The sequence below is a fragment of the Rosa chinensis genome, chromosome 5 (genome assembly GCF_002994745.2).
Source record: "Rosa chinensis cultivar Old Blush chromosome 5, RchiOBHm-V2, whole genome shotgun sequence".
Taxonomy (NCBI): Eukaryota; Viridiplantae; Streptophyta; class Magnoliopsida; order Rosales; family Rosaceae; genus Rosa; species Rosa chinensis.
Window position 1 is genome coordinate 70065015 of NC_037092.1, and position 25818 is coordinate 70090832.

General features: G+C 37.1%; 1 protein-coding gene and 1 pseudogene across 2 annotated transcripts; one reads left to right on the plus strand and one right to left on the minus strand.

Moving 5' to 3' along the window:
* Window positions 1-1610: 1610 nt before the first annotated feature.
* On the minus strand, window positions 1611-3412 carry LOC112163949 (annotated as a pseudogene).
* Window positions 3413-21794: 18382 nt separating this feature from the next.
* On the plus strand, window positions 21795-25010 carry LOC112164942 (putative E3 ubiquitin-protein ligase XBAT31). 2 transcript variants are annotated; one of them, XM_024301307.2, is made up of 8 exons: window positions 21795-22194; window positions 22323-22382; window positions 22477-22548; window positions 22647-22768; window positions 22862-23002; window positions 23086-23193; window positions 23580-23850; window positions 24091-25010. In XM_024301307.2, the coding sequence occupies exons 1-8, from the start codon at window positions 22015-22017 to the stop codon at window positions 24484-24486; spliced, it is 1350 nt and encodes a 449-aa protein (XP_024157075.1). In that variant the 5' UTR covers window positions 21795-22014; the 3' UTR covers window positions 24487-25010. The 2 variants fall into 2 exon arrangements, with proteins under 2 accessions (XP_024157075.1, XP_024157076.1); XM_024301308.1 differs by having other exon boundaries at window positions 22145-22285.
* Window positions 25011-25818: the final 808 nt, after the last annotated feature.

Below are 25818 nucleotides of genomic sequence, written 5' to 3' on the forward strand. Positions count from 1 at the left end.
TAGTGAAATATTAACACTAATTACAACTTGACTACCACTTTTTACAATAAGTCTGGTTGGAATATCGAACATGGTTAATCAAGTGTTTTTTTTTTTTTTTTCTCGAACTGAGGACTGGGGTTCTCTATTTGCCTTTCTCTTCCGGCGTCCTTCTTCCTTCTTCCTTCTTTCTTCTTGGTCCATAGTTGAAATTCTAGCGTGTTAGATCCATGGCTGCCTGAACATCACTCCGCTATCACTTCTCCGCTGCAATTCTCTCCATCCTTAGTTTCTCTTGTCTTTGAATTTACATGAATCTAATCGAAGAAGCACCAAAACCCCTAAATCAGAATTCCCAAACCCTAAAATTTTCAATCTTTGTTAGTCATCCTCGGAGCCAGAAGCCGACTAATTCGAACTCCAATTCCAGTAATGTCCAATCCATTGGGGTTTTGTTCCCTCCCTGACGCATTACTTCACCAATATTCCCTTCTAGTTTTTCTCATTACTTTTTGGCTACTTTTCAAGATAAGCTAGTTTTAGTTTATTAGTTTCTCATTACTTGCGTATTGAATTCCTCTTTCGTTGACTACTTTTCAAGATAGATACAAGTACTTTAAGAATCTCTCTCTAGATCTGTTCTTTGACTGCTTTTTGGTTTGCCTAGGAACAATGTGTTCAGTAAGTTAGTTTAATATCCAGAAACCTGAAATATTTTTGGTCTCAAAGTAATGTGAGTAGTGATTTGGTTTGTATTGTATTTGGCTTTTGCAGATTGCAAGTAATGGATGTTGTATAGGTATAGCTACTTATCCAAAAGTTGAAAAGTAGTTTCGATATGTTTATGTTGTATATGTCAGATTAGAGTTACTGATTCCTATTGCTTCAATGGAGATCCTGGTTACCGATTCCTGAACATACATGAATGCTAACGTCGAACTTCTCTGGTCTTCTATCACCTCAATTTGGAAGTTGCATCACATCTCAATTTTTACATGCTACATTCTAGTACATAGCATCATTACTGTTTCACCCCATCTTTGATAAAAGTGGAAACCCTCCCATTATGTTCTGTTTAATTCACTGCGAAAAAAAAAAAGTTAACTTGTGTTCTATTTATGGTCAGGAACTCGTTGACGAGTTAAGGGTATATTTTCTCTTCTTTGACAATGCTGATTATGGCGAAAGTGATCCGTATCCCTCACGCCCAGTTAAGAGTGAAGCATATGATATTCAAGAACTAGCTGACACGTTGCAGATTGGGTCCATCCATGCATGCTTGAAACAAAGAAAATATTACCCAAGTATTAACTAGTAATTAATGGAGTAAAACAGAGGACCAATTAATGAGATGAAAGCAATGTAAAACTAGTAAAAGCTTCATATATATTAGAGCATATTCTTAAAATCATATGAACTTAACGTAGAACTGTACAAAAAGTGAGAAACAAAAGAGTACTACTAAAATAAAATAAAAACATTAAAAAAAAGAGAGGAGAGGACAAGAAAACACATACAAACAACTCTAATTGAATGAGACAATTAAATTTAGACTTGGAAATACATGTACAAATATAGGACCATCATAACAAACACCCTCTTATTGCTTTCATCAATCATCAGTGCAAGTGAAGTGAAAATCTTAGGTTGTTGATCACCAAAGCACTAACTCAAAGACACATGTTCAAGCAAGTCTTGAGAATATTGACATTTTCATGTCAAATAAATCATACACATAATGACCAGCTAGGCCCTATACACATCTTTTCTTCTACCTCGACAGTAAGATCACCCCTATAACATTTGAATATCTCTACTGCTGTAGATGTAACCTTAACACAACCGTTCATGTACAGAACAGAGAGCTGCTTGCAACCATTTCGCAATGCCTCCAAACCACGATCACATAGATTGCGACACCGATTCACATGAAGTTTTTCTAACTTTTGCAGTTTGTCCCAATAGAAGACCACCCAACTATCCTGACCTCATGACACAATGCTAAGTTCCATTCTTCAAGTAGTGGACAACCTTCCGCAATTGCTACAATAGACTCATCGCCAACGGTTCTACACATCCGGAGGTTAAGAATCTTAAGCCTAAGGGCGAACCCTCTTCCAATTGTTCCCAAACCAGTTCCACCACTACGCCAAATCAAACCAAATAGGTTCAAATATTCAATCCCACCTCCACTGACGATTCCCGAAATGCCCTCTGGCGCAAGATTGCAAGATTCAGCTTCTACATAAGCTAAAGTCGAGGAACAACCTTGAAAGCCAATACCAGTGGCACCCTTACAATTTGATATCCTAACTGCCTGAAGCTGGTGACACCTCTGTGAAAGAGCCCTTAAACCAGAGTCAGAAATAGCATGGTAGTACAAGAGATTCACATCCTTCAAAGTTGAGCAAGAATTAGACAAACTTTCTAGCCCAGAATCAGTAATTTGGCAGCGATAAAGGCTGATGACTTGTAATGAAGGGCAACTAGTAGCTACCACAGACAACCCATGATCAGTAGTACCAAAACAGCAATCCAGGTGAAGTAATAAACAACATAAAACTAATGGATTGTACAGTACATGCAAGAACAGTGAGACCAAAACGACATATTTCAATTACAGAACAGTCAAAAAGCTGCTCGGCTTCTCCCTACATCAACTCAACTCTTCCGTAGCCTTACATGCAAAACCACGCAAATACCTGAGGCCAGTTATCGGGCGTTAGAATATAAGCTTTCAAGATCTTTATACTCGATAGTCTAATCTTCAACTTGTCTCGGTGCTCAAACATAAAATAAGGGACATTCAACAGAAAACCCTAAACCCATCATCTGATAATGGTGCAACCTACCACTACAAAGTCTTATAATCGTATCTTATAATCACGTTTATATTAGGGCTATGTCTCTTAGTTTCATCTGTAAGGCGCTGCAATTAAGAAAAGTAACTAATTCCCCAGAAACCTCAACTTCCCTAAAACCATCGATTAAAGAATTCTACGTACCTGAGTGCAAACAATGAAACCAGGATAATATGGACGACCTTTGCTTCTAAAACCAGATATTCAAGCTTCAACTTACGAATGCTCTTCCTTCTTCTTCTCCTTTTCTCCTCTTCACTTTGTTCCCTGTCGTGTCTCTTCAATCCTAGTGAATATTGCACATAATCATCCAATTCAAATCACACAATCCCTGAACCACATCATCCAATTTATATGAAACAGAAAGGGTTTTGTTTTCTCTCTTTGTACAAGAACAAAACTGGACAGTTTCTTCCTCTTTTCCTCGTCTTCTTCTCTTTTTCAATTTAGGGTTTTTTTATTTCATTGTAGATATGTAATTCAGAATTTTGAAAAAGAAAAAAAAAATTATACAAGCTACCTGGTAAGCAGGTCACCACTATTGAATATTCTAGACCGTTAGATATATTCATATTTTAATTATATCCAACGGCCTAAAATATTTGAAAGAGTTGATGTATGACATACATCAACGTATACTAGAATTTCCCTTGTATTTGAGTTCATTACGAATGAAGTTCTCTTTCGATAAAAAAAAAAAAAGATATATGATATTCTAATCCAAGTAATAATTTTCAAGAAATTATCGACACTTTCTTAATATTCCTCTTTCCGAAGTAGTCCCTGTTCAGTTCTTGACCATATATATGTAATAGGTCCATTCTGAACTGGATTGATTGCTAGTTCTATATTATCTTTTCCATTCCAATTGCACACAACTTGGTTTTCTCACGGCAATCAAGTATATTCTAGATTCTGGAGCCAATGAATCTTCAAAATGGTTGGAATCTAATTCCAGTAGTCATTATCTATATACATGTTGATGTTTGCGTACAAGTTATTACAAGCACATCAGCTTATAAATTTCCAAGTTGCATATCATGATCTCCAACAAACAAATCAAGAAAACATTGATTCTTTTAAAGAAACAAAAATTGTTGTTAATGCTTTGCATTATATAATTGCGGGATCTAGTAAGTAAGAAATAGATTCTCTTTGTGTTTTATATTTTGTAAATTTGGAATACAAAATTATATCTTCATCAATCAATATCAAGTGAGCTAATTATGCCAAATCCTAACATGCAAGTTAATATCTGTTTCGTTGGTGGTGTTTCCTTCCAAGTAAAACTAATAATCAAAGAAACTATATATCTTTGTAAACCAAACTCACGGGAAGACTTTGACAACGTTGTTACAAATTCAAAATTGGTATTTTAGATGTACGTACTTTGCAAGCAGCATGAGCTTGTTGACATGTATTGTAATCTTTGCGTGTTCGAATCATTTATAGTTGTGTAAGTACGTACAAAATTAATTCTAGAAATTACATTTGGCCCTGTTTGGATAGGGTGATTTGGAGTTGAGATCCAAGTCCAAATCAACCCGTTTGGTAAATTTATCCGATGGGTAATTGGATTTTCCCAAAGGGCAATGATATGTGAGACCTAAGATTTGTAGCCTCAAATCCTAGATGTCATGCCATGTAAGTAAATACAAATTTTATTTTCAATTCCACATAATATATCTTATCACATCATACAATTGCAACACCAAATTTACCCTTTTACATTTCCTTTTAGATATTAGGGGGTGAATCAATTACATTAATGAATTTAATCAGGTGATAAAAAAAATATCAGCTATTAATTATGTATTAATTTAAGAGATATATCTACGGATTCTTTGATCAATATTTTTCTTCATTTAATTAAATGCTTTCCTATATTGAATTATATGTCAAGAAATATACGTTAACTTTTCTTTTCAAATATTGATTAATTTCATCCAAAAAAAAATAGCATTAATAAATCGAATTTGGGAAATACTCATGTCTAAATTAAGAAATTTCTAATCTTCATTAATACAAGTTACTGGAGATCATGTTTTCTCTCAACCCTAGCCGCCGCCGGCAAGGATTCCAATGGCGATTTCTTTCGCCAATCAAAACTCTAATTGGTGACGTTTTCTTGCCTGGAGAGGGGAAGAAAATGCGCTGCCATATTAGCTGCGATGACTCTCCACTTCCCGAAGTAGAGGAGGAACGTTGTGGCTTGGCCCGAATGATTAAGCGCTCCAATCTGGGAGCATTGAAACCTCAAGTGAAGGCCGGCCTCCAGCGTTGGATGGTGGCGGTGGGCAATATGGCTCTCCGGGGCAAGCTAGAAGGGCTGGAAGTTTCGAATGAGGGGGGTCGGACCCGACCACGCAGAGGCCGTCTAAAATTTTCTGAAGATCGGCGGAGATGGCTAGAGCAGATGGTGGTCAAGGCGGGCTGGTTACGGTTGGCTGCACAGAGGGATCACATAGGGCAGTGGTTCAGGTCCTGTGCCCAAAGTAGGGCGATGAAGATTGCGGCGCTCAGATTTGCAGGAGCGGTGATGCGCTGTGGTGAGCTTTCGGATGGGGCGGCCAAGTTTCTGAAGCCAAGGGCTGCTGATACGACGTTGCGCACATGTGCTGGCGATGGAAAAAAGGTGGCGTCCAGTACTTGTTGGGTGCCCATAGTATGTTGGAGGCCCAAACCTAGTTGGGTGCCCAATCTGTTTTGGGTGTCTAAACTAATGTGGAGGCCCAAGTTTAGTGGAAGGCCTAAATTGTTTTGGGTGTGTGATGCTACTTGGAATTGGTCTTGGCCTCAAGTATGGATTAAGCTAACGGACTCGGGCTCTCTAGGATTTTGTATTTGGGATCCAGGAGGCTTAATCCAGCAAATTACACTTTTTTTCTCTATGTTTGCAATGAGTCTAGATACTATGTTTATGAGTCATAGTTTTATAGGCTTGTTCTGAATAAGTGAGCGATAAGTTCTAATATAGTTGGTCTATCCTATGTACTACTGTGGCTCCTCCACGAAGTCTTGTCTGGCTATTGTTATGTGTCAGCGGATGAGTATGTAATGGCCTTCTTGGCATGCGCTATTATCAATGGAATTACCATTATTTCAAAAAAAAAAAATGTCTAAATTAAGAGGTAAGAAAAAATTTCACGTTAATTAGCAGCATTAATTAACATATACAATCTAAATATAAGAGAAAAACAAACAAATAATAATAAATTCAGATCTAACTTTAAACCCTACTTACATAAAGAGAAAACAATGAACAAAAGAATATATACAATCATATGAATATGCATTTTTCACATTATATTTTCAAAATTTGTAGGAACCCAATAAAGGTTGAATTCATATACATGTGTTCTGCAAATCTATTAATCGAATGTACATGCAAGTCTATTGACTGAATTACATGAAGTTTTTTCTATTCTTGATTAAAGAAAAAAAAATTGTTGTTTAAATCTAACATGAGTGTAATGAAAAGAAAAAAAAAAACCCTAAAACCGAGCATTCTACGTTTTTGGCTGCAACATCGTCTCGTCCGGCGGCCCTCTGGCGTCTGGGTGGCCTCCGGCCTCACAGTCGTCATAGGGTTGCTGCCAAATGGGAGATCGATATCTATCGCCCATAAGACTTTGTCGGAGGGGTTCTCTTCCAGGTTTTGTCAGTTTGGTACTGCTGGGCTGGTGGCAGAGGGAGGGTTGTGCTGTTACTTGGTCCCTGCGATGGTTTATCATGGAGCGTCGGCGCCGCCTGGGATTTCGATTGAAGGTGGTGTGGGCTTGTGAGAACCCAAATCGGGGTTGGTTTTGTTCCATGGTGACGCAGGTCGACGGCGGGGCTCTGGACAACGTGGGTCAGTGGCGTGGTTTTGTAGATCGCGACGACGTGAGTCGGCGGCATGGGTCAGATGGAATTCGACTGGTAGGTGACGTCGTACGATGAGGGAGATTGAAGAAGATGGTGAACTGGGCCCGAGTCAAGCTGATGGGCCTGGAGTGCTCTCCTTGGTGGCTACCCTATTGGGCCTAGTTGCTGGGCTGGGTTCTATCCTAGTCCATTAGCTTCTAAATTTGGGCTAGGGTTTAGGCTCTTGGCCCAAACCTATGTTTTTAGATTTTTTTGTCTAATTACAATAAGTTTCCTTGTATTAAGAACCTAGAACTTTAGCGTCTCCGGCGTAGTACCAAATGAGGATCTCTGCTATCTCTACAGTCTGAAATGTATAATGAGTAAGTCTATTTCTACGTACCACTACCTCCTTGTCTGTCTACGTCCTTAAATGACAGCAGCAGGGTATGTAACGGCCTATTCTGGCTTGTGATGAATATAATATTTCCCCCTGTGGACTTGATTCAAAAAAAAAAATGAAAGAAAGCCAAATTTTGTTTCTTTTTAGAAGAAGCCAAAATAATTTAGAGTCATTAGATTTTGGAAGGATAAGATAGTATTTTTCTCAAGAATTACATGACATGATTTGACAAATAGGTGATGTGTACAGATGACAAGGCATGACACCTAACATTGAGGCCACAAATCTTAGGCCTCATTGAGGCCGCAAATCATTTTCCTTTCCCAAATCCTCCCTGAGATTTTAGACCTGAAAATTTGATGATTTCAAATAACTAGAGGTCCCTAGTTATTTGAAATCCTCACCTCCAAGAAAGAAGAAGAAGAAAAAAAAAAACGTCCACCATAGAGTTGATGACATCGCTGTGGTTGGGTGACTGATCAGGTGATATAGAATAGGTGAGATTGATGGCTTCACCGGTAATGAGAGATTGATGTAGGTGAATTTAGTGGCCGCGGTCGTACGCCTGCTGGGTTTTGACCCGCGGTAGATTGATGGGAGTTGATCGCTAGGTCTTGGCCGACGGTGAAACATGCCCGGGCTGTAAATTCACATCTGTGAAGATGATGATCACCGGGCAGTTGGAGAGGAGACCGGAGGGGAAGAAAAGGAGCGTGCAACGATCATCTATGAAGAGGAATAGGCTGGAGTCGATTGGGGAGATGGTGATGGAGAAGAGGTGAGGTGCTGGGTTTGCAATGAGCGGCCAGATAGTGCGTGCCGTCAGTGAGAGTAGTCGATGACGATTTTGAGCTCATAGATGAAGAAGAAGAAGTTGTGAGAGTTCTACACATGTGTAGAAGGTGTAGAAGGTATAGAATGGTAAAGGAAAAAATTCAAATCTTCCATCTTAAATCGTCAGAGTAATAGTTGTAATCCAAACAGTAAAATTTTAAATATTCAGATTTCAATTACGCATATTTTAAATCTATCTTATTTGAAATCAAAATTCAAATTCAAATCCTGTTTCCAAATAGGGCCTTTATGATTATAGTTATCGATCATTTCACTAGAAAAAGATTATTTTTTAATACTATTAGTGATTGTATCATGCTTATGTGTAAAAAAAATAATATATATACACACACACACACACACTATTATTAAGAGAAAATGTCTTGTTAGCCAAAACAGAAAATTTTGACAGATTTAACCCTGAAAGATTAAAAAACTTTGACAATAAATTAAATCACAAGGGTAAATAGGGCAATTATAAAATAGATTTTATTATGAAAATTGAAAAAAAATGATCTCACAACCCCCATTTTTCTCTCCCACTATTTTCTGTCTGCAATAACTACCCAATATTGAATCTATTTCTTTTGTTGATAACTTCATCTTTTGTAGACTAGTGTGTGTGTGTGTGTAAAAAAGCTTTTATATATATATGTTAGAGTAATTATTGGTTGATTCTCAATTAATCATAATTGATAATCATTTCATTGATTCCCTCTCTGCTTTATTGTCATATGTATAACTCCTAAATTTGTAACTCCCATGATTGTACTTAGACATAGATTAGTCTAGATTCACCTTTATACTAGTATGCTAGAATAGTACTGTTATTATCATAATCAACCCTATAAAGAGGGCCATGATTTTGTACATGAGACAAGTTGAACAGAAATCTCATTACCATTTTAACATGGTATCAGGTCTTTTGACTCTGTGACCTCAACCAGTTCACCCACTCACAACCTTTTGATTTGGTTCATTTTCCCTCAAAGTGTCTTTTATAAAAAATAACCACATTGTTGAATTCCTTCTTGTTGTCTTACCATAGACAGGTCAGATGTCTCTCAACCCATACAAATTATACTAGAGGGTCCAAATTACACTTTTTTGGCTCAAGCCATTTGTAGTTTTCTCAAAGGATGTAAGCTATGGCGTTATGCTACTGGAGATATTACTCAACCAACCAAGCTCAATAACGAAACTGATGACAAGTTTGCTGAACAACTTGAAGATTGGGACAGTTAGAACCACCAGGTCATCACTTGGTTTCGCAACACCTCATCTTCCTCAATCAACCATCAATTTGGCCCGTTCAACACAGCCTTTTGGCCAGTTCAACACAACCAAGAGCGTTTGGAATTTTTTAAAGAAGCTCTATACAATCACAGATCTTGCTCACATATATCAACTTTTGAGCTCCCTTCACCGTATGCGCTAAGAACCTGGTCAGTCAATCAATTCATTCCTCTCTCAAATGCAATTTATTTGGGATCAATTAACACTTGCAAAACCTACATGGGATTGTGATGGTGTTGCCACAAAGTTCTCTAACCATAGAGACCAAGAACGTTTAATGCATTTACTTATGGCTCTTAATGTTACATTTGAGCCCATACGAACCTCACTTCTTTATCAGAGTCCTCTCCCAACCTTTGAAAGTGCTATAACTGATCTCATTAATGAAGAAACTCGCCTCAGTACTCTTCAGACTAGACACACAGATGTTGTTCTTGCTACTCCCTATAACAAAGGAGATATGTCTTCATCAAATCAGAGGGTGTGCAAATATTGTCATCGATCAGCCAGGCACTTTCTGTTGGATTGTCCAAAAAGGGTTTGCAAATATTGCCACAAAACAGGTCATTACCTTGATGATTGTCCAATCAATCCCAACAAACACCCGAATAATAAACCTAAAGGAGGCCAATACATATGCAGTCACAAATCCAGCTTCAATTCTCATTCTATTGCTGCTGCTACGAACCAAGGTTCCAATGTGGATGATCTTATTCCTTCAGAGTCTCCCTCCTTCTCTTGTTTTGTGAGTGATTTAGAATCCATTCTCAAACAGGTTCTTTCTAATTCTAGTACACCTCTACCTTCTGCTATGTCTGCTACCTTAGGTAACTCCTCTTGGTTCTTTGATTCTGCATGCTGTAATCACATGACATCTTACCCATCCATTTTTAGTTTTAAACAATATATACTTCTCATGTGCCAAAAATTCATTCAGTTGATGGTTCAAATATGTCTGTCACCCACAATGGCACAATTTTCACTTCCAATTTATCACTTTTTGACACTATTCGATTCCCAAACTTACGTTAAATCTCCTCTGTGGGTCAACTATGTGATCTTGGTCTTTATGTCATATTTTCTCGTTCTGGTTGTCGTGTGCAGGATCCACATATGGGGAAAGTCCTGAGATCGGGCGTAAGATTGGATGGTTGTTTGAGCTCTTTAGTCTTCACACTCCGTCAAAGTTTTCATCTTCCATTGTCGCTTCCGCATCCACTTCCACCACTTCTACTCCTTCTCTTCATCTTTGGCACTCTCGTTTGGGTCATGCTTCTTTTGGTCGTATACGTACTTTGATTTCCAATGGTCATTTAGGTCATGTTAGTGTTGAAGATGTTGATTGTTTATCTTGTCAACTTGCAAAACAAGCTGCTTTGCCATTTAATAATAGTGTTTCTGTTTCATCTGCACCTTTTGATTTAATCCATTCAGATATTTGGGGGCCATCTCCTACTATTACAATGGGAGGATCTAAATACTTTGTCATACTGTTGATGATTACTCTCATTTTACTTGGTTGTATGTTATGCAAAATCGCTCTGAATTGCCTCAGATTTATTATAATTTTGCTTAAATGATACAAATTCAATTTTCTTGATCCATTAAAATATTTCAAACTGACAATGCCATGGAATATAAAAGTGCATAATTTCTCAATTTTCTTTCCAAACAAGGGACTATTTGTCATCGCTCTTATCCTGGAACTTCTCAACAAAATGGGCGCGCTGAGCGTAAACATAGACATCTGTTAGAAACAATTCGCACTCTACTTATTTCTGCTTCTTGTCCTGAACATTTTTGGGATGAAGCCGCTGTCATTGCTGTTTACACCATCAATCGTGTGCCATCTTCTCAAATTGGAAGTCAATCTCCATTTGAACGTTTGTATGGTTCTCTTCCTGATTATACTTCTCTTAGAGTCTTTGGGTTTGCTGCTTGCTTTGTCCTTCTCCAACCTCATGAACGTACAAAATTTGAACCCAGAACTGGTCTTTGTTGTTTTCTTAGGTATAAGATTGAGCATAAAGGCTATAGGTGTTGGGATCCTTCCTCCAATCGTCTTCGTGTCTCTCGTCATGTTGTCTTTTGGGAACATAAAATGTTCTCCTCATTGTCCCAGTTCCATTTACCCTCTTCCAATACTTTCTCATTTTTTACTAATTGTTCAGTTGACTTGTTTCTTAGTGATGTCACTACAGGTCCTTCTATTATTGTCTTTATCATTGGTCAAGCTGATCTTACTGCCCCGCCTTAAGGTTCTGCTTCATCTGATGATCCTCACATTTCTTCTGGACACATCTTTGGCTCCTCCTTCCACTGATTCATCTATTAATGATTCTTCTGAATCATCTGCTAATGATTCTTCTTATTCCTCCTCTTCTGAGGAGGATCCACCTCCTCGTCATTCTACTCGGGTAATATAACCATCCACTATTCTAAAGGGTTTTCACTGTTATTATGCTATTCTTCCCTTATATGAAGCTCAGTCTTATCGTGAGGTTTGCTCTAACCCTGTTTGGCAACAAGCATGACATAAGAATCACAAGCCTTAGACAAAACTCACACATGGGATTTGGTTGTTCTTCCTCTTGATAAGTTTGTTGTGGGTTGTAAATGGATATACAAAATTAAGACTCGCTCTGATGGCTCTATTGAAAGATATAAGGCTCGGTTGGTTGCTAAGGGTTTTACACAAGAATATGGTATTGACTATGAAGAGACTTTCGCACCTGTTGCTCGTCTTACTTCTGTACGAAGCCTGATTGTTGTTGCTGCAATCCAAAAATGGACATTATTTCAGATGGATGTTAGGAATGCATTTCTTAATGGAGACCTCATTAAAGATGTTTCTATGAAACCTCCTCCTGGCTATTATCTTCCTTCTAACACAGTTTGCAAACTTTGTCGAGCTTTGTATGGACTTAAGCAAGCCCCTTGTGCTTGATTTTCTAAGTTAAGTAGTGTTATTGGAGAATATGGTTTCATCTTGTGTCCTCATGATTCAGCTCTTTTCATTTGTAAGACGGGACAAGGTATTACTCTTCTTTTACCTTATATTGATGATATGATAATTATTGAGGATCATATTTCTGGTATTTCTAATCTTAAAAATTATCTCAGTCAGCAGTTTGAAATAAGATCTTGGCCATCTTAGCTATTTTCTTGGTCTCGAAGTCTCATCCCATTCAGATGATCTTGTCTCTCGAGCAGGCTTAACAGATAACAAGGCTGTATCTACTCCACTTGAGACTAATGTGAAACTCACTCCTGTTGATGGTACTCCACTCACTGATGCCAGCCTCTATCGCCAGCTTGTTGGTAGTCTAGTCTACCTCACTGTTACTTGGCTAGACATTGCTTACGTTGTTCATATTGTGAGCCAATTTATGTCTGCACCTCACTCTACTCATTTTGCACTGCTGTTCTCCGCATTCTTCGATATATAAAGGGCACTTTATTTCATGGTCTTCATTTTTTTACTCATTCATCCCTTAAGCTTTCTGCTTATTCTGATGCTGATTGGGAGGGTGATTCTACGGATTGTCGTTCTACCATAGGCTTATATTTCTTCTTAGGTGAGTCTCTCATATCTTGGTGCAATAAAAAGCAATCTCTCAGCTCCAGGTCTAACACTAAGGCTGAGTACCGTACCATTGCTGATACTGCTCAAGAGCATATTTGGCTTCGGTGGTTACTTGAGAATATGGGCGTCTCTCACTCCTCTGCCACTACCATTGTGATAACCAAAGTGCTATATATCTACATTGCCCATAATGATGTCTTTCATGAACGCACAAAGCATATTGAAAATAATTGTCACTATGTGCGTCAACACATTGCTCGTGGTACAAACCTTCGTCCAATTTCCTCCATTGATCAACCAGCAGATCTGTTCACCAAGGCACATCCACCTAGCCTTTTTAAAGAGTTAGTTTCCAAACTCAAGCTGGCTTCAAATTTGTCACCTTAAGTTTGAGGGGGGATGTTAGTGTAATTATTGGTTGATTCTCAATTAATCATAATTGATATTCAATTCCTAAATTCCCTCTCTGCTTTATTGTCATATGTAACTATAGATTTATTCTAACTTCCATGATTGTACTTAACTCCCAGATTTGTAACTCTCATGATTGTACTTGGACATAAATTAGTCTAGATTCGATCACCTTTAAGTGTATGCTAAAATGGTATTGGTATTATCATAATCAACGCTACAAAAAGGGCCATGATTTTGTACATGAGACAAGTTGAATAGAAATCTCATTACCATTTCAACAATATATACGTGTGTGTGTCATTTTCAGGTTTAAAATACTTATTTTGAGTCCAACGTACACCAAAAAAATTCAGTTTATCTACATTTTCCTGCACTAGAAAATTGCAAGCTGAGAAGCGAGCATTTATGATATGCTTAATTGGGCAGGCCATGCAGAAAGCTTTGCTAAATTTGAGAGCATTCCTTTACAACGTTACAATATAAATTTGCCTAATAATGCTCCAGTTGGGGGCTTATGAAATGTTTAATGTTTTGATTGCAACATGTGAATATGAAATGTGTCCGATATCCACCAAACAAGTAACAGGAACCTGTAATAAAATTTATCTTTATTAATTAAATGAAATTAAATCAGGTTTTGCGGCTAAATATCTCACTGCTCCAACTTGGCTACCAAATAACAAAAATGACACACTACTACATATTTGAGAAGGGTGTTCGTACTATTTAGTTTAAGTGCATGAATGCTCACCTTATCAAAATTTGCCCACGTAACGAGAAGACGTAAAGTTGAATTAAATCCATGCTGAGGGTGCATGAATTTCCGGCAAAATGGAGGAGAGTTCGGTGTTCCCGCCTGGTTGTGGTCCGACGTGTGTGATGAGCCTGAAGCAAACGTACAGGTCTCATATGCAAGTATATATGTGAAGACCTTCTTTCAACTTCCCTGAATATCCAATTATGAAGAGGAATGTCTACTCTTTGATTTCATGAGGGAGCTCCAACCCTACTCCAAAATGTCCAAACTTAAGAGCACAGGCAGCTAGCCTGCTCGATTGTAACTATTTATCCAGGCATGCCTAATATTGAAAGAAATTACTTCAAAATTAAAAGAAGCCAACTCTTTCGCCAAGGAAAGAGAGCTCAAGATCAAGAGCCACAGCCGCCAGACCACCACCATCCACAGTTCAGAATTAAGATCTGAAGACGTCTATCTTGTAATATTTTTGATTCCACTGAAACATTGTCAAATTATTGTTTTTCACGTACTGATGTCAACATGAAACATTACTCTTGATCTTGATCTTCCTATACTTTCTCCAATTAATGTTTCTGGCCACCTTCATAATCAGTAAAACGAAAATATAATTGTTTTAGGGTTTTTGGTTAGAGCTTACTGTCAATTGCTTCTAGCCTTCTAGAGCATTAATGTTAATGACTTGGCCAGCCAATTCTTGACCAGAATGCGTACCAGATTCGTTGGAGGATAACCTAATTTAGTAGTAACTGTTCAATTCTTGACCCAGAAGTCATGCAGAAATGAATTAGACCGGGTCCATTCCGAATTGGACTGAATGCTACTTATATATTATCTCCGCCATTAACTTTTACTCTTTAAGCATATAACTTGGTTTTCCAAGGACTTATATTTTACAATTAATAATCCATTGAACGTAGTCAAAATTTTAATGGTTGGTATATTCTGGAGCAATGAATCTCAACATGGATTGAATCTAATTCCAAAAGGTCATTGTACGTGTTGTTTCATAGCGTACAAGTTACAATTTGTTCCATTCTTTAACAAACAAATCAAGAAAATTCATACATCTATAAACCAAGATGATCTTGACACGGTATAATTTCATGCTTTGACGGATCTAATAGGCAAGAAATGGATTCTAAACGTGTTTTAATATTCCAAATGCAGTAATTCTTGCAAGTAGATCAATTGGATCCTAACAAGCATCTCTTTCTGGTGTTTGTTTCTTTGTCTCCTACGTTGATCAAATTAGAAAACTTATAATACAAAACAAGACTTTAACAACCTAATTATAAAATATGTAGATCTGGACGCTTAGTGTTAAATTACATATATAGCGTAAACATGTAAGGAACTTTGTTAATGCTAATTATCTTCATTGTTTAATAAATAATTCATTATATGATTTACGTTATTGGTTAACATGAGTCAATTGTCTACACGCGAGTACAATGCTAACACCAACAATTCAACTATATAGTTTACTTGTCTTTCTTTTTACTTTGTCGGAAGAAGTCCTATGCGGGCCGGGTGCCCTGCTATAATTAGCTAGGGCTACTAGCTAGCATAAAACAACTGAAAGCTTAGAGGGGATGACAATCAAGCTTGCTAAATGCATAAAATTTTGCTAAATTTGGGAGCCCGCATTCCCTCGTAATCTTGCTATACCTATTTTCATGGGCCGGCTAGTGGGGAAGAAGAAGGGCAAGAGGTTTTATTTGTTGTTTGATATGAAACACACTAAGCAATTGTATGTTAGTCTATGTCCTCAAACTCGTCACGACGAAATATCAGTTTTTGCGGCTAATTGAATTAAATATCTTACTCCCAAGTTGGCTACCAAATAAGAAATATCTACACGTACCACAACATTACATATATGGAATAATTGACTTTTCTATTTCTAACCACTAATCTCTGTGATTAATTAATCTATTTGCAAGTCGTTTTCAAATTGAGAGCCTTGGAAGTTAGAGTCTAACAACCACTAATAGCAGAGATAGAGATGATTTTGATTTTGATTTTGATTTGTATATATTAAAGTATGTGTTGTCTAGGTACGTGGATGATGGACAGAGCATGACATGTATTCTTGGTCATTGGAAGGCAAGATACTTCAATCTCCAATAATATGAGATCGATGGAGAAAGAGCTCCACTAGGTTGCTAGGCATAATTTTGATGCTTAACTCTAGTGATGGCGGCTTTAGCTCAACTAGGCTAGAAATGGGAAGGAGGGGATTAATTTGCTTCCAACCATTGGTTATTGGGGGAATTTTTTTCTTGCTTGTGGGTATATTTGTTGTTAGAGAATGAGTAAAGGGTACCTGATTTAAGAGGCATCCATTCTTTAACAATGGACAAGATAAAGCGAAAATTAATTAGCAGTCTATTTATATACAAGTTTGAATTCTCTACTCGTACGTTTTCGCATTGATGTTATGCTCAATAGTATAAAAAGTTTGTTGCAATCTTAGAGATTGAGTATCCGTAAAGTAACTTTTTTTTTTTTCCTAAAAATTTCACAAAGTGTTTTCTAATATTGAAGTAACCGTTAAGCGCCTAATATTTAAATCATTTTCATGAAAAATCACGATCACATCAAAAATAAAAACAAAGATAATACTATTTAAATGAGATTGACCTAAATCCGTTAAAATGTAAGAAACTTAATTGAACCATATTAATAAACACATGCATCAATTCTAATTACTGCGCGCTGAATGGAGGCTAAAGAGCGTGCAATTAATTAATATATGTGACAACCACTTTCTATGGATTTTGTTGAATTGTGAACAGAGATCGAACCTATTTCAAATGAAGTGATGTTATGAGATAGTCAACCGTGGTACTCAATTGCTGGTCTCTTTTTTTACCTTCCCTTTAGGGGGATGTTAATTTTGGATTGACTACCACTCTACCAGGGCATCATTATAGGATTCCAAGATAAAAGCCACTAAAACTTTAGTAATCAGATGTCATCCTTATAACTATATAATAGTGGCTTCGATAGTTGGAATTGGATTTACTCTTGGATTTTGGTAAACCTTTCCATGAGATTGTCTAATTGTCTCCTACAAATACCATATATTACTAATTAAACCATAACGCTAACCATGTGACATTGTTGGATATCTGTGCCCTTTAAGGTTCCTCTGCACATTATGCCCAATAATCTTCTTGATCACATGAAATCATGAAAATGATCAATTATGGGTTATAATTAAGCTTATAAAATAAAAGAAGCAGATATCTTGCCTCCTAAGAGCAAGACTACACTTGTACGGTCCACCTTATTCTGATCCATTGGATCCACCCAGAGGAATCAACATCAAATAGAAAATGAAAGAGTAACAGAAAGAGAGGAAACCCAAAACTATATAGAATCATATAAGTAGCTTGATTTTAACAAAAATGCGTTGCTTCATTACAACTAACCATATAAATATCAAAATCAATAGTATGGCCCCCATGTGATTACATATGGATAATAAATCGTTTACCTGAACCGAATAATTGAACACTGGTACCGACATGATTTGGGAAAGAACAACAAAGTAGGAATCTCCTTGTATCATACAAAGCAAAACCAGAATTGCCTTTGCTTGATGAGGTGTGAGAACTAGGAACTGGGAAGCATTCAATCAAACTCAAAGTATTAATTCAGGGCACCGTTACTTTAGGCGTCACTTTGATCGAGACAATTTTTGCTGTTAGTGTTAATTTCGAGTATCAGCACAACTCATAGTTTTTCTTTTTTTTATAAATGAAATAGAGAAATTTACAATCTAATTTGTTTAACTAAAGTTTATATTCGTCGGTGAGTTGTGATATGTTAGTAAGTTATAATTCTAACATTGTAAAAGTTATGAGTTCGATTCTCACTACATATGTAAGGATTAGATGAGTTAAGGGTTTACATTCTAAATAAGTTTTATTTTTATTTTTCGAATAATGAACACCAATATCAATATTAAATTTGGGCTACAAAGATGTTTTTATTTTTATTTTTGGGCAAGGATACAAAGATGTGTTTGGTAGCTAGCAGAATAATAAATAAGAAACAAATCTTTTTCTTTTGTAATAAGTGGAAGTAGCAGTAACCATCATCACAGGGTTTCAATCTATTCTTTGCTTTGGCTTGGACATCATAAATCATATGATTCTTTGGTAAAAGCAGGTCCCAAATGCTTGTTAGTTAAGGAGATTACTTTCCTCTAGAATCCCTTTTCCAACAAGAAAAGATTGATATGCTGAGAATTTTTAAAGGCTGAGTGAGCTTAGCATAACTGATAGCATAAACAACCTCTAAATTTACCCAAAAATAAAGAAAAACATAAGGTTGTTTGGGGATTTAACTTTATTGGTAGGAAACTAGGAAATTATTAAGGGATATCTTCACAAATGGTGTATGAACTTTAGGCATTTCTATACTTTGGCAGTTTGGTGTATCAACTTTCATAACTATCAGAATGGTGTATCAAGTTTGCTCTAATTTTTTATTTTGGTGTACGCCGTTAAATTTTCCGTTATCTTTGAAAAAAAAAATTTCCTTTATTTTTCCCTTAATTTTGTCAGTTTTTTTTTTTTGTAAAGATAACGGAAAATTTAACGGCGTACACCAAAATGAAAGATTGGAGCAAACTTGATACACCATTCTGATAGTTATGAAAGTTGGTACACCAAAGTGTAGAAATGCCTAAAATTCATACACCATTTGTGATATTTTCCCTATTACTAAAGTCACTCCTTTTGGCCATGTAATTTTGCAAGGAAAATTAGAAAATGGAGTTGATCCCAAGAAAGGCAATGAAGTCCTTATTTTTATACTTTTCCTCACAAATTACATTATGGTGCTATGTCATCATAGTGATGGCAGGCTTGCAGCAAAAGGGAGGATGAAACATGTTTTTCAATGAAACAAGCATAATTTTATCCAACACAAAAATTGAAAAAGCAAAATAAAAACATTCTTCACTAAAAGTAGATTGACGCTATTGCTACTCGCTCATATTTTTCCAACACTCACCAATATATTTAGAGTTAATCTTATTGGAATTTGAAAAACGCGTTTTACAAATATATTGTTAGAATTATTTTTGACCAAATCGGCAATATCGTAAATTAGCATTTTCCGGATAATGCTGATGTTGTGAGGGGACGGTTGGCTTAAATATGTTGATTCGTCATCTCTTCTTATCTATCTTGAAGCTAATTATGTTTTTTCGACAATTAGCTCATCGAGCATTACATTGTCCTTTTTATGAAACTCATATGTAATCTTAACTTTTTTTATTTGATTTCATTGTTGAGATTTGTACTCATTTAGTTGTTTTCACTCAAAAAATAAAAAAAAAATTACACAGGGAGACTCCTAGTCTTTATTATCTTTTTTAAATCCACTATTTACAGTACTCTTTTCATTTTAGGAGAAGCAATGGAATTTCAGTATTAGAAATCAAGTAGTATCCCGTACAATCATATCACCAGAGAGACAATATAAAGCCCAACGAGCAAGTGTATGAGCCAAAATTAGTCCCATATTAAGTAGTATTGTATGTTGGAATGAAGTAGCAGGGAGGGAAAGATAAAGGATCTGAAGTAAGGCTTTGGTCTCATATATAAGAGGTCAGGAGTTCGAGCCTCATCATGGGTGGGAATGGGGTGGGGTTTTTTTTTTAAAAAAAAAAAAAAAAAAAAAACGTCCTCATACAATTCCCACAAGTTTATACGATTCTTTCTGTTTTAGGCAAAAAAAAAAAAAAAGGTTCTCAACCCATAAAAACAAATTTGGAATTTTTCAGTCAACCTTTTTTTCCTTTCATTCCCCATTGATTTATTCTTTTCTACCTCCAGTAAATACTTAAGTCTTTATTGCAATTTTTTCTTTCAGAAAAAAATAAATTCAGTTATTGTCTAAATTTTCTGAGAAGTTTTCTCAAAGAAAAGAATATACTTGTTGGAAATTTTCATAAAAGAACCAAAATGGAAATGTCTTTCAAAGAAAAGATAGGGGTGTAAATGAGCCGAGCCGGAACGAATACCAAAGTGATCTTGTTCGGCTCATTTATTTTTTATTGAACTCGAGTTGGGCTAAAGCTTAAATTTTTTTTTCCATGCTTAAGCTAGGCTCGGCTAACCATCACACAAATCCCTTTTGACTTTATTGTAATATGTTTTACTTAAATGCTTAGATTCTTTTCCAATTGAAAAGGAAGATAATAAAAAGGAGGGAGTTTCTATTCATACCTCCAAAATTGGTATTTGGACCTCCTCACTTAATAGACTTCCAATTTACTTTTACAAATAACTAATTTACTATCTACACCGCTCTAATTTTCCCACAATGTCCATGGTAAAAAAAAAAAGCCTTTTTATTTTTATTTTTATTCATACCTCCAAAAATCAATAGTTGGACCTCTTTCAATTTTTGAAGATTTCACAATTTTATTTTTTCTTAATACAATTAAGCTGAACAAAAAAAAAAAAAACACCTCCAATTGGTCATCATATCTCTCTTCTGGCTGCTTTTCTATCTCTATCTTTTACTGTCATTTGTATTTTTATAGTGGTTGTTTACAGCCTTGTATGGGTGAATTCTTTCCATGAAATTTTCAATGTTTTATAATCTTATGGAGATAGCTTATATTTCTTTTTTGTTGAATTAATGATATATAATGACTCTTTCCCCCTTGTCAAATCTTCTTTCCACCATAATTCTTGCTAACAATTTGACAATTTTTTGCTTCATTATTTTCTATCAGTTTCATAACTGAAACTCTTTTTTCATAAGAAACTTATTTCCATTGATGGGTGATAGATAGCAACATAAATAACGTTTGCCGATGTATATTTTAGGATTTACGTTGGAGGAGAAAGTTTTCTCCAATTAAATACTACTACTACTATAAGTAGAGGTAAGAATTTTTTTTTCCCTCCCCTCTTTTATGTCTTTATTAGTAATTTGACATGAGTTGACAAAGTCGACTATTATTTGAAAAACGAGGGAGGTCCAAATGACAAATTTGGAGGTATGAATAGAAGCTCTCTAAAAATAAATTAAAGTTTGAAGATTAGAAAATTATATTTTTATTTATATTATAAATTTTCATGTGTCAAGTTTTAATACACGTTAAATTTTAACAAACTCGAGCAACTCACAAGTTAGACGAGCAGAATATATTATTATTCAAACTCGGCTCGTTATTTTGTCAACCTTATTATTAAGTTCAAGCTCGGCTCATTTATCTTACGAACACGAGCCGAACGAGCTAAAATAGAGCCTAATATGAGTCAAACACGAGCTGTAATGAATCTATTTACAACCCTAAAAAAAGGTTTATTTTGACCATATTAGGAACTCATTTAGTCAGTAATTGTCTAAATTTAATCTTTTGCTCTACCATATTGACTAGATGAGTCCCTAAATTTTTTTTTCTTTTAGTCTGACTGAGTCCCTAGTATGGTCAAATCTATATGGATTATTGTTCAAAATTAATATGGTCAATGGTCCACAAGGACCATATAGTTGAGCAGACCAGAAACACTTGCCTCCTCAATTTTACAGCGCCAGCAAAACGACGCAGTCTTTGCATTGATGATGTGTTACAAACCGTCACTGTCAGCTCTGCCCAAAATAAACCCAGCCAGTCAAACACGGCAATATTACCTCGTTACTTCCCGCATTTTAACGATTTTTCACAATTACTAATCCGACGGCTGAGGTTGATCCAGAAGACCCGGTTTGAAAAATCAAGGCTTGGGTTGGCCCATCAGGAATCCAACTGCCCCGATAAATATCTGACAGCTGCCCGTAACACTGACACGGTCAGCCCCCATTTGGGCAGCTCCAAACTCCAATGGCCTCTCTTCTTCTTTAGACTTGAGAGAGTCCAAAGTCTCAAACGCACATAAATGTCGACCCTCTTCGCTCTCAGAGCGCCATGGAGGAACCAGCCACCTTCTTCTTCGTCTCGTTAAGGTGGCCTAACCCATTTTGCTGTGTCACTGCGACTCGGTGAGTCGGAGTCCGAGTGATGGGTCAGGGACTGAGTTGCGGAGCGAGTGACGAGCATGGGCTCTTCAGCGCCGTGCAACTTGGGGACCTGGAGACGGTGGAGACTTTGGTAGAGAGAGACTCGGCTATCTTGCGTCACACCACCGTGTATGATCGTCACTCTGCTCTTCATATTGCTGCCGCTAATGGCCAGATCGAGGTGGGTTCTTCCTTCTGTTTTCGGTGATTGCGTTCAAGAATTTTTGGAGAAATGGGTTTTTGTTTCTTGCTGGGGAATCAGTGTTCTTTTTGTTTTTTTGGTCTGATCATTTTGGGTTTGATTTGCAGATTCTTTCTCTGCTGTTAGAACGATCTGTAAATCCTGATGCGTTGAATCGTCACAAGCAGGTGATGTGAAAGTTTATTGCTTTGAAAATGTTTGATCTTTAGTTTTTGCTGGATGTAATTTGCTCATGGTTTGTTGGTTTTGGATGGTTTTCAGACTCCGCTTATGTTGGCTGCAATGCATGGCAAGATCTCATGCGTGCGAAAGCTTCTTGAAGTAGGAGCAAATGTATGTGAAAAATCACAGCTTTGGTTTGGTTTGGATTTCTGAATTTTTTTTTTTCCTCCAGATATGGAGTGTGAGGCTAATGTGGGCTATTGTGTCAGGTATTAATGTTCGATTCCCTTCACGGAAGAACCTGTTTGCATTATGCTGCTTACTATGGCCATGCCGATTGCCTCCAGGCCATTGTTTCCGCTGCTCAATCAAGTCATGTAGCTGTTTCATGGTAAGTATAAACTCTCTGAAGTGATTTGGTCCTGCTTTGGTTGATCTTACTAATTTGGTAAATGATGACATGATATGTTGAATTGAATATCAGGGGATTTGCGCGATTTGTGAATATTAGAGATGGTAGGGGAGCGACCCCGTTGCATTTAGCATCCAGGCGAAGTAGGCCTGAATGTGTACATATATTGTTAGACAACGGAGCTCTTGTTTGTGCTTCAACTGGCGGATATGTGTAAGAATTAAACTCAAAGTTCTTAATCATCATTGATCTGTAGTGTCGATTTTACTCTTAGACTGAGAAATTGGTGTTTACAGCTGCCCAGGAAGCACTCCGCTGCATTTGGCTGCAAGAGGGGGATCTCTGGATTGTATACGAGGATTGTTGGCATGGGGTGCAGATCGCGCTCAAAGAGATGGATCGGGGTATAATTCCATTTCCATCTATATTCAAAAATCAAATTCTGTAGTCTGTAACACACAGATCCCCTTGTGTTGTTTATCTCTAAATCAGTTCATGTTCTGTTCTTTCTGTTTCGTCTATCCAACCACCATAGTTTTGTAAAAAAAAAAAAAAAATCTTTCTTGATGGAGAGGGCAAGAATTGAATCTATTTGCATTAAGTGACAAACACTAAGGCCAACAAGTGTTAAACATTAAGGCCTCATTGGGCGTCTAACTCTGTTTTAAGATATTTTGTTTTTTTATTCAAGAAAACCTGAACCAATGATCATATCTCTTGACTTGATTTTAAACACTTTATTTGAAAGTTTGATCTTTATCCTTTTTTTTTTTTTTTTGTAAATATGCAGGAGAATGCCATATATAGTTGCTTTGAAACACAAACATGGAGCTTGTGCAGCTATGCTAAATCCGTCATCAGCTGAGCCTCTGGTGTGGCCATCACCTTTGAAGTTTATTAGTGAGCTTAATGAGGAGGCAAAAGCTTTGTTAGAACAGGCCTTAACGGAGGCAAACAAGGAGAGGGAGAAGAACATCTTGAAAGGAAGCGGTTACTCTCTTGCATCTCCATCGCATTCTGATGTGCATTCTGATATAGGGATGGATGACAATCTTTCTGAGGTAATTTCCTACCTTCCTGTCTATTTCTAAGTTCTGTTCTCAAATATTTTACACATTTCAATTTCTAGTTACTACTCCTACTAGTAGGATGCACCTCAATAGCTTTGCTTATAGTTTTCCAGACTGGAAAATTCACAAAAAATTTATGTATTCGTAAGTCATGTGAATCGTATAAACACATTGAGCATATTATTTAATGCATGGGACCAAAATATTCATTGTGACATTTGTTAATTGCAGGCAAGTGATTCGGATTTATGCTGCATATGCTTTGAGCAGGTGTGCACAATTGAGGTCCAGAATTGTGGCCACCAAATGTGCGCGCAATGCACTCTAGCCCTCTGCTGCCACAACAAGCCTAACCCTAATACATTATGCCTAACCCCGCCAGTTTGCCCTTTCTGCCGAAGCACCATAGCCCGTCTGGTGGTGGCAAAGATCAAAAGTCATGATGATGCTGATCTTGACACTGGTGACAACATCTCCTCCAAGCTAAGAAAGGCAAGAAAGTCCCGAAACTTCAGCGAGGGTAGCAGCAGCTTCAAGAGCTTGTCGGCAATGAATTCGTTTGGAAAAATGGGTGGTCGTGGCTCAGGAAGGATTGTTGCAGAGAATGAGTGGGCTGACAAGCCTTGATGCTCGGTGGCATTTGGCAATCAAAACATTCCCATGTGCGACCGGGGATTTGCTTTCACGTAACTGTGAAAGAGTAACAAATTTAAGGCTGCTGTTGGTGCCTCACCCATTTGGTATATACAGAAAGAAAGAAAGAAAAAAAATCCATCTGTTGTGTAGTTTTGCAAATGTAGGTTTTGGAAATAAGCAAAAAATTGAGTTGCAGGGGTTGGGTTTAGGTTTAAGGTTAGATGCGCTGGTTATGCTGTTATATTTGAGATTCAAGAATCTCATTCTTTGGTGATTTGAGTCTGTTAGATATCTTAATTGGGAAGGAAAAGAAAAAAGAAAAAAGAAAAAAAAATCTTTTTCTTGTTTAAAGTAAAATTCAACATTCTTGAATGGCTGCTGCTCTATCTCTGTATCTAGACAGAGAGTCACAAAACCCTCATAAAGACTTGGAAGGACTGAGCTTTTGATCCCTACCAAAGTCTTCTCTTTCTGTGTGAGATGTAATATAAAGTTTATTATTTTTGGGCTGTCAATTTTTCATTGATATTTTCTGTAGCTTTTGGCTTTTGCATAAAAATGGGATAAGAAAACAAACAAGTGAAAAGTCCATTGTCACCAATGGAGTTCTTGTGACCGTCTTTGTTGATGATATGAGTCATATGACCACAAAATCAAAGGCCGGTTCAGGACAAGTCAGGTGGATCATCCACAAGAACAGTCGGGTGGGTCAGACTCAAACATTACGTGACAAGATGAGATTCAAAGCATACTACTTAAGTATGGCTTGCGAGTGTGAGTGTGAGTGTGAGTGTGAAAAAGCCTAAGTAATTTGGGGAGACCCACTTTATTGTAGGGGACCCGGTTTCAGTTGGCCCGGCCTTTTCAATGTCTTGGACAAGTACCCAGTACCAAACGGGTGTGGCCCGTATTGGGTGGTCTTTTTCTCCATTTATGTCAGATGATCCTAATGAGGAATGATGCATGAGAGATTAGAGTTAGGGAACTAGGGACAGTATAAAGATCTCAGTTTGATGGAGACCGATTATTGACTTGTGAGGAGAGTTTCTGCTGAGTTCATGGGAGAGTTTTTTCTGGATTCAAAGGGAGAATTTTGTCGGTGGAGTGTTTTTGTTTTTTGTTTTTATCTCTATATTTGAAGTTTGAGTTAGTAATTACCCTAAATAAAACCGTCTATACTACTCAGGAGTAGAAATGGGCAAACGGGGGCGGGGGCGGGGTACCCGCTAGTTTTCCCCGCATTTGTCAAGCGGGGGTGGGGGCAGGGTTCCCCATCACAGGTGCGGGCGGGGTTACGCATTACCCATGTGGGTTCCCCATTTT

What these genes read in the sequence shown, in the direction of transcription:
- LOC112164942 (XM_024301307.2), top strand. Translation starts at nt 22,015, where the DNA reads ATGGGTCAGGGACTGAGTTGCGGAGCGAGTGACGAGCATGGGCTCTTC. An exon ending in CCGCTAATGGCCAGATCGAG is followed by an intron (nt 22,195 to 22,322) that starts GTGGGTTCTTCC and finishes TTTGATTTGCAG; the next exon opens with ATTCTTTCTCTGCTGTTAGA. An exon ending in TTCTTGAAGTAGGAGCAAAT is followed by an intron (nt 22,549 to 22,646) that starts GTATGTGAAAAA and finishes CTATTGTGTCAG; the next exon opens with GTATTAATGTTCGATTCCCT.